The sequence below is a fragment of the Leucoraja erinacea genome, chromosome 20 (assembly GCF_028641065.1).
Source record: "Leucoraja erinacea ecotype New England chromosome 20, Leri_hhj_1, whole genome shotgun sequence".
Lineage (NCBI taxonomy): Eukaryota > Metazoa > Chordata > Chondrichthyes > Rajiformes > Rajidae > Leucoraja > Leucoraja erinaceus.
Window position 1 is genome coordinate 36,401,355 of NC_073396.1, and position 12,430 is coordinate 36,413,784.

General features: G+C 45.3%; 1 protein-coding gene across 2 annotated transcripts in view; it reads left to right on the forward strand.

Annotated features, from left to right (window-relative positions):
• Positions 1 to 12,430, forward strand: part of abcc1 (ATP-binding cassette, sub-family C (CFTR/MRP), member 1) — a 169,919-nt gene that overhangs the window by 9,465 nt on the left and 148,024 nt on the right. Inside the window, exon 2 of one of the 2 annotated variants that reach the window (XM_055651875.1) lies at positions 6,371 to 6,602. In XM_055651875.1, coding sequence (XP_055507850.1) covers positions 6,561 to 6,602 — 42 coding nt within the window. In that variant the 5' untranslated portion in view covers positions 6,371 to 6,560. Of the gene's footprint in view, positions 1 to 6,201; positions 6,603 to 12,430 lie in introns of those variants that run through there. The other variant, XM_055651876.1, reaches the window with a different exon arrangement.

Consider the following 12,430-nt stretch of genomic DNA (forward strand, 5'->3'; position numbering starts at 1 on the left):
GTACTTGCTGGAGTTTAGAAGGATGAGAGGACACCTCATTCAAGTCAAGTCACATTTATTTATATAGCACATTTAAAAAACAACTCTCGTTGGCCAAAGTGCTTTACATTTGGTATATGAATAGTATAACACACAAACTACATACATATATACATATAGCCCTCGCTCAGAGGACGTCAAAAAAGGCTTGGGAGTACAGATAAGTTTTTAGTCTCGACTTAAAGTAGTCGATGGAGGGGGTAGTTCTGATGGGAAGAGGGATGCTGTTCCACAGTATAGGAGCTGCAACTGCAAAGGCGCGGTCGCCCCTGAGCTTATGCCTGGACCGCGAAATATTCAGCAACCCCAAGTCGGCCGATCTGAGTGACCTGAAGGTGGTGTGGTGGGTAAGCAGACTTTTGATGTAGGTGGGGACAAGCCCATTGAGGGCTTTATAGACATAAAGGAGGATCTTGAAATTTATTTGGAACCGCACAGGGAGCCAGTGGAGAGAGGCCAGAATCGGGGTAATGTGGTCCCTTTTTCGGGTGCCCGTCAGGAGTCTCGCTGAGGCATTTTGGACCAGTTGCAGGCGGGACAGGGAAGATTGGCTGATGCCAGTGTAAAGAGAGTTGCAGTAATCTAGGCGGGAGGAGATAAATGTGTGGATGATCTTTTCGAGGTCATCAAACTGGAGGAATTGTTTTATTTTAGCTATCGCCCGAAGCTGAAAGAAGCTAGCTTTTACCATGGCATTGACTTGTTTGTCAAATTTCAGTGCTGAGCCAAATATCACGCCAAGGTTTTTGACGTGAGGTTTGAGTAGTGGGGTAAGTCTTCCAAGGCTGCCTGCTATCATTTTGATTGAGTCGGAGGGGCCGAGAAGGATGCCCTCAGACTTACTCTCGTTTAGTTGGAGGAAGTTCTGGGCCATCCAACACTTATATCCTCGAGGCGGCGGGTAAGGTTAAGCAGGTTTGATTGTTTTTTGGGCTTCAGGGGGAGATAGAGTTGTGTATCGTCTGCGTAGCAATGGAAGGAAATGCCGTGCCTTTCAATGACTTGGCCTAAGAGGAGCATATACAGGGAGAAGAGAATGGGGCCAAGGATGGAACCTTGTGGAACCCCACATCAGAGACTAGCTGGGGAGGAGAAAGAGTTGCCTATGTTAGTAGAGAAACTCCCACCTTTGAGGTAGGAGATGAACCATCTCAGGGCAATGCCATCAATACCAACCCCGTACCGGAGACGGTCAATTAGGATGGTGTGGTCGACAGTATCAAATGCTGTGCTGAGGTTGAGAAGGAACAGGATTGCACAGTCGCCGGAGTCAACGGTGAGCAGTAGATCATTATGTACCTTCAACAAGGCAGACTCTGTGCTGTGGTGAGCCCTGAAACCTGATTGGAAAATTTCCAAGATAGTATTTTGGTGAAGGTAAGGCATAAGTTGACTTAAAATTACCTTTTCAAGGGCTTTTGAGAGGAAAGGCAGTTTAGAAATGGGTCTGTAGTTGCTTGGCAAGGTGGGGTCGAAGTTATGTTTTTTCAGGAGTGGCTGCACCACCGCATGCTTGAAGCAGGTAGGTACAGTGCCAGTGGCCAGAGAACTGTTGAAAATGGGGAGGGTGCTGGCACCAGCTATTGTAATGAAGTCCTTTAGGAGGGCAGAGGGGACAGTGTCGAGGGGGCAGGTAGTAGGTTTCATGGTGGTGATCAGTTTTACAAGGAAGGGTAGAGTAACGGATTGGAAACAATCTAATTTTGAAGAACAGACCAATGAGACAGCCAGGACACGGGAGGGGAAATATTCGTTTTTATGTTCTTTACCTTGCTGGTGAAAAATGTAGTAAATTCCTTGCACTTAGCAGGGGACCCAGTTAAGCTGGTGCTGGGGGCAGGACAAATGATGGAGGTGATGGTGCTAAAAAGGACCTTGGAGTTATAAGCATTTTTGGAGATAAGGGTGGAAAAGTATTTTGTTTTTGCAGATTTTACCGCTTCCTGGTATTAGAAGGATAAGAGGGGACCCCATTCAATCTTACTGAATAGTGAAAGGCCTGGATCGAGTGGATGTGGAGAGGGTGATTCCACTTGTGGGAGAGTCTAGGACAAGAGAGCTCCGCCTAAGAATAAAATAACATATCTTTTTTATTCCCCTTCCCTTTCCAATACCAAGCTGTTTGTACAAGGCATTGGTGAGGCCAATTCTGGAGTATGGTGTACAATTTTGGTCGCCTAATTATAGGAAGGATGTCAACAAAATAGAGAGCGTACAGAGGAGATTTACTAGAATGTTGCCTGGGTTTCAGCAACTAAGTTACAGAGAAAGGTTGAACAAGTTAGGGCTTTATTCTTTGGAGCGCAGAAGGTTAAGGGGGGACTTGATAGAGGTTTTTAAAATGATGAGAGGGGTAGACAGAGTTGACGTGGAAAAGCTTTTCCCACTGAGAGTAGGGAAGATTCAAACAAGGGGACATGACATGAGAATTAAGGGACTGAAGTTTAGGGGTAACATGAGGGGGAACTTCTTTACTCAGAGAGTGGTAGCTGTGTGGAATGAGCTTCCAGTGAAGGTGGTGAAGGCAGGTTCGTTTTTATCATTTAAAAATAAATTGGATAGTTATGTGGATGGGAAGGGAATGGAGGGTTATGTTCTGAGCGCAGGTATATGGGACTAGGGGAGATTATGTGTTCGGCACGGACTAGAAGGGTCGAGATGGCCTGTTTCCGTGCTGTAATTGTTATATGGTTATATGGTTTATAAGGAGGAGGAGGAATTTATTTAGTGGTGAATCCAAATCTTCCCCTCAAGCAGACTGGAGTAGGAGCGTCAGCAGCATCAGAGCCCGGACCTGCAGCTGGGCAGTTACCTCTTCACCTCATTTCATCTCCTCCCCTCTTGCCCCACCAGCCTCTGCATCCAACACGTCAATCTCTGACATTTCCATCCACTTCATTGGAATCCCAACAGCAGCCACATCCTCCTGTTTCCACCCTATTTTGCTTTCTCAACGTGACTCCTTGGTTCGCTCTCCCCTCTCCACCCATTCCTCCCCCTCCCCAGGAACTTTCCCTTGTAACTGCAGCAGGTGTCCCTAGATTCCTCCCTCACCTCCATTCAGTAACCCGAACAGCCCAGCTCTTCCTCCAACCTTGTCTGTTGCATTTGGTGCTCCTAATGCTGTCACCTCTACTTCGTTGAGACGATTGCTTAGCTGATCACTTGCACTCTGTCCTCCAGTGCCAGCTGGAGCTCCTGGTAGCTAGCCTTTTTTATTCCCCTTCCCTTTCCAATACCAAGCTGTTTGTCCTTGGTCTCCTTTATTATAGGAGTGGCGGCACTGTGACATAGGGGGCGGTACAGTGGCGTAATGGTGGAGCGCCAGAGACCTGGAGTTTGCATGTTCTCCTCATGACTTACGTGTGTTTTCTCTGGGTGCTCCCACGCTCCAAAAGATGTACAGGTTTGTAGGTTAATTGGCTTTGGTAAAATTGTAAATTGTCTGTGGTGTGGAGAATAGTGTTAGTGTGCGGGGTGATCGCTGGTTGGCCAAAGGTGTGTTTCCGCGCTGTATCTCTAAAGTCTAAAGTAAAGCCTAAAGTGAGACAATGGAAAATGGAAGAACAGTACTTCATATCCTGCTTGGGTGGCCTACAACCTAAAAGCATAAATATTGAAATTTCCAAATTCAGGTAACTGGCTCCCATTTCTTATGTACCCAGCTTCCCCCTGTGCCCATGCATATCTTTCTTTCCACTCCCTCGCCCCCACTACCCAATTGCTTTTCCACATCCCCACATCATTCATCCATTCATCGACCACCCCTCTCTACAGGGTACCCTAATTTTCTCCCCCTCCATCCCTTCTATCCACCATCCCTCTCTCTCCCCCACTAACTTCCTCATCAGATTCCACAGTGTACATCATTCGGTCTTTTCTACCTCCACCCTCAGTTACTATTTCCACCCTTCCCTCCCTGCCTGACTCATTTGCAAATCAACCTCTCCCCACCTGGATTCTTCCATCACTTACCAACTCTTGTCCCACCCCATACCTTCACCTCTCTCTATCAGCTATCTTCCCTCTAATTCATCAGTCTGAAGGAGGGTTCCGACACCATCGCTCAGCCCACGTGAACCAACCTGATCTCACGGTTGCTTCCCATTTCTACACAGACATTTCTGTCCTCAGTTTCATTCTTTTTAGTGAGGCTAAACACAAATTGGAGGAACAGCATCTCATATTTTGCTTGGGTAGCTTACAGCCCAGTGGATGAATTTTGATTTCTCTCTTTTCAGGTAGCCCCGGCATTCCCTCTCTCTCTATACCTCCCCACCCAAGTCACACTAGCTTCTCATTTTCACCCTACAATCAACCTTGTGGCCTGCTTCCTTTATCAATGTTATTTTTTTGCATATCTTTCATACATTGTTCTTTATCTCTTCACATCACCGTCTATATCTCTTGTTTCCTTTATCCCTAACCAGTCTGAAGAAGGGTCTCCACCCGAAACATCACCCATCCCTTCTCTTCAGAGACGCTGCCTGTCCCACTGAGTTATTCCAGGTTTTTGTGTCTTTCTTCGGTCCCGACACAAAATGTCATCGGTCCATTTCCCTCCTAGATTCTGCCTCCAGCAATTGGTTTCTTGCTCAAATATATAAAAAATAGAAGATAGACGTAAAAAGCTGGAGTGACTCAGTAGGACAGGCAGCGTAACTCAGACTGAAGAAGGGTCTCGACCTAAAATGTCACACATGGAGTCCCGCTGAGTTACTCCAGCTGTTTTGTGCCGATCTTCGGTTTAATCCAGCATCTGCAGTTCCTTCTTACATGTATAAAAAATAAACTGGAAACACCCATCGTCAGGCAAATCTGTAACAGTTATTGTAACATTTGGACGATTTGCCAACAGATCTAACCTGTTCTATGACTAACTGGAAATGCTGGTTATCTGAAATTGTTGAACTCAGAATAGAAGGATGTACCTGTAGAAAGGAGATGAGTAATTTATTTAGCCAGAGAATGCTGAATCAGTGGAATTATTTGCCACAGATAGCTGTGTAGGCCATCATTGAATATTTTGAAAGTGGAGATTGACAGGTTCGTGATTAGTAAGGGTGTCAAAGGGTACGGGGAGAAAGCGGGAAAATGGGGTTGAGATGGAAAGATAGATCAGCCATGATTAAATGGCGGAGTAGACTCTATGGGCCGAATGGCCAAATTCTGCTCCTATGACATGAACTCAGTATTCTGTACAGAGTATTCAGTATTCAGTCAACAGCACCTGCAGCTTTTTTACTTTTAAAGGAACACACCACCTTTCGAATTACCCATCTACACATCCCAACAAGCACTTCTGTGCTAGCAGTGGCAGGGTCTGTAGGCCCAACACTAGTTTAAACCCTTGTGACTGTTGAGATGGTGACAATGCATGGCGATTCTTTGCGGCTGGTCCCAGAGGAGGTTCTACTATCATTATATAGAATTGCTCTACTCTTTTAAACTCTTTTCTACTTGTAAATCTGGCACAATTTCTAGGAAGGAACTGCAGATGCTGGTTTATACCGAAGGTAGACACAAAATACTGGAGTAACGCAGCGGGACAGACAGCATCTCTGGAGAGAAAGAATCTATGATGTTTCAGGTTGAGACCCTTCTTTAGATCCAGTCTGCATCTGAAAAAGGGTCTTGACCCGAAATGTCATCCATTCCTTCTCCCCAGAGATGCTGCCTGTCCCGCTGAGTTAGTCCAGTGTTTTGTTTCTATCTTTAGCACAATTACTAATTGTTTCACTACAATGCTGAGAAATATATTTTGAACTACAGGTATGTTCTGCACTCTGTATCTTTCAATTTGCTCTGCCTATTATACTTGAGTTTGACATGATTGTACCTACATATAGTATTATCTGTTTTCACTGCATCTCAGTACACGTGACAATAATAAACCTAACCTACTACCCATCTGACTTCATCAGTAACTTCAGTATCCTCAAAACTGTAATGGAAATAAATTGTTCTGAACTCTGGAGGAGTGCCTAAGAAGACAGATTACTTAAATGACATTTGAAGTTAAGTGTCATTGGTCGCGTCTTTATGGAGAGAGAATGCTTCCTGGTAAATAACCAAGAAATAGACTTGGGCTGAGAGATGCGGTGCAGCTACATTCAACAATTGTTCAAGTTCAAGTTCAAGTGAGTTTATTGTCGTGTGTCCCTGAATGAAATTCTTGCTTTGCTTCAGCACAACAGAACATAGTAGGCATTGACTATAAAACACATGAATAAATATTGTGACAATGATTCAGAGATGTTGTGCTCCCTGTGAAGAATGTACGCACGCTTATGCTAATGTGAAATAATTAATGGGTGGTTTTATTTTCTAGTGCAGCCAGCTTGGCAGTGTTGAGCTGAAGTTTTGGTGCGTGGCTTCTCCCCAGGACGAGGATTAACCCCTGCGCTGCCTGCGGCTGATGAATCGAGACTGCATGGAGTGAGCGCAGAGCCGCTGAGGGGAGGTGCAATTCCTTCAGAGGAAGGCGGCGGCGGCGGCGGCGGTGGCGGTGCGGCGGTGGCATGGACGCTTTCTGCAGCAGGCGTCGCGATGATGTCCTTTGGGTGAGCCCCGTTCCCTTTTTCACCATGTTATTTGTGTGGTTAGTGGTCCGGTTAAACGCCTGAGACGGTTGCTGAAGTAACCAGCGGCGCCTTTTACTCGCACGCCGCTTTCTTTCATCTTCAGGCTTTGTCGCGGGCTCGGCCTCGCCTCGCTGCTTTGGGTTTACAGCAGCTTTGGGATCAGTTGCTGGGGTCCACTGGGCCTGAAAACCCTGGGGCACAGGCTTGCATAAAGCGGTGGGCGCAAATTGCCAACTCACCTAATCTGCTTTAAGAGGACGAAATCCGATCTGTTCCCTATAAAGCGCTGGTAGTCAGCATGGACCCGGCTAAATAGGATGGGTGTGATTCGATGTATCCCAGTGCGGTCCACAAGCCGCTGGAGTGAATTTCTTGTGGGGGAAGGAAATTACCAAACGTTTACTGATGGAGAATGGAAAAGGATTTGGGAATATTTGTATTTAGGAAGATATGTCTATCTTTAAGAATATTAAGATTTGTTGAACCCCCTCGTCGCTCGTATTGAGACAACGAAAGACCTAAATCGGATGCCCGGTCTTTGGGCAGAGTAGGCGGCGGCAAAATACTGTGTTCAATTAAAGGTTAAAGGCCAGATAAATGTGGAATTGAAATTATCAGACAAAAAGCTGGAGTAACTCAGCGGGTCAGATAGAATCTCTGGAGAAAAGCTTAGCGCAGAAACAGGCCCTTCGGCCCACCGAGTCCGCACCGAGCAGCGATCCCCGCACATTAACACTACCCTACGCACAATAGGGACAATTTTACATTTATACCAAGCCAATTAACCTACAAACCTGTACGTCTTTGTAGTGTGGGAGGAAACGGAAGATTTTGGAGAAAACCCACGCAGGTCACGGGAAGAATGTACAAACTCCTGAGTTGGATGACCTGTTCCTGTGCTATACTGTTCTAAGATTCTAATTTTAAAGGAAGTGTAAGAGGTACAAGGTGACAGACTTAATGTGGGGATAGATAGATGTGAGCAGAGGAGATGGGTAAAAATTGGGTAATGGTGCAAATGGGTAAAAGTAAAAATTGGCAATAGTGCAAATTCTGCCAGTCTTTCTGCCACATGAATTAGATGAAGAGATGTTAAGGGCCTGTCCCACAAGCAAGCGACACCATGCGGCAAGCGCGATCTAACGTGGTCGCTTGAGCTGTACGGCCTCGCGGGGCCGGTCCCACTTAGATCGCCGGAGCCGTATGGAGTTGTGCGGAGCTGGTCCTGACATCGCGCGGGGCTCCGAAAAACTGACCGCGTTCAAACATTCCGCGCGGCAACGGCCTGCCGGCCCGCCTCGACGCCGTGCGCACCGCCTCGAACGCCGTGCGCACCGCCTCGACGGGCATACGCAGCGTCTTGACACCGTACGTCACAAGCAAACTTTCCGTGGACTTCGCTCGAACTTCACGTCACTCACTCGACCTCCGCGCGGCCCCCGCTTCCGGTTTGGTCGCGCTCGCCGCATGCAGGCGCATGCTGGTGGGACCGGCCCTGTACGGGGATCACTCGACCTCCTCACGGCCCCCGCTTCCGGTTTGGTCGCGCTTGCCGCATGCAGGTCACATGCTCGTGGGACAGGCCCTTTACACTCCAGCTTACTGATGGCATCCTTTATAGAGGCACGTTAATTTATGGAGATGGATAAATGAGAGGGCACATCTCTGACATATGGGGTTGAATATAATTTATGTCTAGATTTTGGCAAACCACTTTTAATGGAGGGGGAAAGAGTGGCCTGTGAGAAATCAAAGGAAATGGAGTAAATGGAGATCCTGAAAAACATACGCATGGATACATAAATGGGTTGATGGATTATTAGGGTGAGAACTGAAGGATGATATTTGGAGAATTTCAAAGGCGAGAGTGCATAGATTTAAGGTTGTGAGGAGCAAAGTTTAAAGGTGAGATACAGAGCAAGTTCTTTTTTGGAAAGAGGGTGGTTGGTGCCTGGGTCGTATCGTAGATGGTTATCAAAAATTACAGCAGGATCTTGGATCAGGTGGGCTAAAGAATGGTTAATGGAGTTCAATGCTAATAAGTGTGAGGTGATGCATTTTGCGAAGTCCAACCAGGGCAGGACTTTCACAGTGAATGGCAGGGCCCTGTGGAGTGTTGCCCAGCAGATCTAGGCATTTGGCTACATAGTTCCTCAAGTGGCATGGATATGGTGCTCAAGATGTCTTTTGGCACATTGACCTTCATCAGTCAGCGTATTGAGTATAAGAACCAGACCATTTCCCTCTATTAACACTCTCCTCCGTCTAGCAGTCCTTGCCGTTAACAACCTCTCCTTCGACTCCTTCTACTTCCTCCAAATCCAAGGCGTAATAGCCATGGGCATTCGCATGAGCCCCAGTTATGCCTGCCTCGGTATAGGGTACGTCGAGCAATCCCTGTTCCAGGCGTCCATTGGCCTTATCCCTGAACTCTCCCTCTACATTGACGACTGCATTGGTGCTACCTCTTGCACCCATGCAGAACTCACAGACTTCATCAACTTTACTACTAATTTCCATCCTGCACTCAAATTCACTTGGACCATCTTTGATATCTGATTTCTTGATCTCACCATCTCCATCACAGAAAATAGACTATCGACTGAAATCTTTTATAAACGTACTGACTCCCATAGCAATCTAGACTACACTCCTTCTCACCCTACCTCCTGCAAAGACTCTATCCCCTACTCCAATTCCTCCGTCTATGTCGCATCTGTGCCCAGGATGAGATGTTCCATACTATAACCATATAACCATTACAGCACGGAAACAGGTCATCTCAGCCCTTCTAGTCCGTGCCGAACACGTATTCTCCCCTAGTCCCATCTACCTGCACTCAGACCATAACCCTCCATTCCTTTCCCGTCCATATAACTATCCAATTTATTTTTAATTGATAAAATCTTGATTGAGAAAGATTTCCTGAACACGGTTAACAAATTTCAGCCCGTCCAAGCCCTTAGTACAATGCCAGTCACAGCTGATATTCAGAAAGTTAAAATTGCCCCCACCATTACAACCTTATTATTCTTGAAGCTATCACTGTTCTTACTTATTTCCTCCTCTAAAAATGTGAATAATACAAATGGGTATTCAATGGTGGGTATGGGTATGGTGGTCCAAAGCACCTGTTTTTGAAGCCTCCAGTAAGTCTCAATAACTTCTTATATTCATAAATATACCTTCATTTCCAGATCACGTCAAGGGAGCGTAAATCGGACAAAATAACAGACACTAGGCAATAGCCGAAAATAAATAGTGAATGATGGGGAACCGGGGTGGTGAATTTCACAGCTGACTGCATAGTCACCGGTGGTTGAACAAAGAAAGTTATCAACAGAGGCGGCCAGACCACAGAACCTTTCTAGCTGGAGATATATTCTTTTCATTCAGAGCATGGTAGGGCACAGGAATGTGATGCCCTGAAGGCTGGTGGGGCAGAGGCTCTCACATTTAAGCACCAACAAGAAAACCTGAATCATCAGGTCATAGAAGGACACCAGGCAAAGTCTAATATTAAAGTTAGAAGGGTGGAGAGACCATGGGATTGGACTGAACTGAAGGTCAAATAGTATGCAGAGTATAAATATCAAGATCCAACTTGTTGCAATGGCCAAAGAGAGAATGGAACTGGTAGCTAAGGAAAATACATCTTAGGGACTAAAAACAGTGTATTTCATTGGAAAAAATATCAGATTATACCAGCACTGTACGCCAATAAGTAGCCTGATATCACAGGGTCAGTCGGGGGTTGAAGGTGGTAATGGTGAGGTAAACTTTGATGTATTGCTGAAGGGTGAAACCTAACAGGTGGTCAGGGAGCAAATTTGAAGGGCAAAATGTAGATAAGTAATAATACAATGTTGATAAGGTGATCACACAATGTACAATTCCAAATGGATTCTAATCGTGTATGAAAGTCATATGGTCAGCATGGAAAGTTGATGCATGGGGGAAAAGAGCTGCTACTCTTGATATATCTATTATTCGTGCTTGCATTAGGTAATATATTAATTCTGTCTAATGCAAGTCAATGTAGTGTGTGTTTTTTAAAACTTTGGCACACAAAAGCTACAAATATGTAAAGTAACTTACCTAAATAACCTAAATCACTACAAGATCAAACTAGAGATTAATAAACAATGTATTAAATGTATAAAACACGATTTGATGGGAATGTAGACCAGGTGATATTATAGATGCAACATAATGATCAAGATCAGAAATCATATCTACAATAAACATGCTGAACCTTGTGAAGCTGTGAGCCAAGTTAGAGAAATTGTAACATCAAATAAAGTAGGAAGATACCTGGACTATTTGATTGAGACCACCAGAATCCGGAAAATAATCACAAATTAAATAGAAATGGGGATCCAAGATGTGGTGATCCAGAAGTCTTTGCAAAGTAGCTCTGAAACATGAACATGTTTAGGGGTGGGACGTGGACTGGGAGGGGATCTTCCATTATTGTTTTCCAAATGTGAACTAGTACATCTTAGATGTCGTAATTCTTAAGGGAACGGGTTCCTCTCTTCCATCATAGATGAGGCCCTCACTTGGGTCTCCTTGATATCCCACAACTCTGCTCTTGCTCCCCCTCCCCCCAGTCGCAAAGGGTACAGAGTCCCGACCTTTCACCCCAGCAGCCGTCGCATACAGTACATATTTCTCCGACATTTTTGCCATCTCCAATGGGATCCCACCACTGGTCACATCTTCCCATCTCCACCCCTTTCCGTGTTCCACAGAGACTGTTCCCTCCGCTACTCCCTGGTAAACCCGTCCCTTCCCACCCAAGCCACCCCTTGCCCAAGTACTTTCCCCAGCGACTGCAGGAGATGCAATACTTGTCCCAATATCTCCTCCCTCAACCGTCCAAGGACCCCGGTAGTTTTTTCAGGTGAGGCAGAGGTTCAATTGTACCTCCTTCAACCTCATCTACTTTATCTGCTGTTCCAGCTGTGAACTCCTATATATCGGTGTAACCAAGTGCAGGCTCGGCGGTCGGCTTGCCTAAACCTACCTGATCTCCAGATTGCTAAATGCTTTAACTCCCCCTCCCATTCCCACACTGACCTTTCTGTCCTGGGCCTCTTCCATTGTCAGAGTGAGACCGAGAGCAAATTGGAGGAACAGCACCTCATATTTCGTTTGGGCAGCTTACACAGCTCAGTATGAACATTGACCTCTAACTTCAAGTAATGTAAAATGTATTCTACATTTACCTTGATCTCCACCCCCTTTGATGTCATGTTCTCACTCCTTGCACATCCTTATCTCTTCCCCTCCCTTGACTCTCTGTCTGAAGAAGGGTCTCGACCCAAAACATCACCCATTCCTTGTCTCCAGAGATACTCCCGCTGAGTTAGTCCAGCTGTGTGTGTGTGTGTGTGTGTGTGTGTGTGTGTGTGTGTGTGTGTGTGTGTTTCGCCTAATTTTTTTTTTAGTGTAGAATTCCCACATGTTGCTCTTTCATCTGTACATACTTCTAATTCTGTATTTAAAGCAGTTGTACTTGATACAAAAATGAGAACATTCTCTTCTTTACTTCAAATGTTTTAGCTACAAAGTGAAATGAAAGGATGTCAGGAAGATAATAAGGATACTTTTATGATCATATGCATTCATTTTAGCAACTCAGTACTTTTCTTATTAATGTTATATCAATCTGATTTATTTGGATGCCTTATCTTCGCCATCTTTTATAAATCTTTTACAAATCAGAAGAGATGTTGGAAAATAAAACAAAAGATGACGGGTAGATGGATTCTATACTGCAAATAAAGTACATACGACATGAT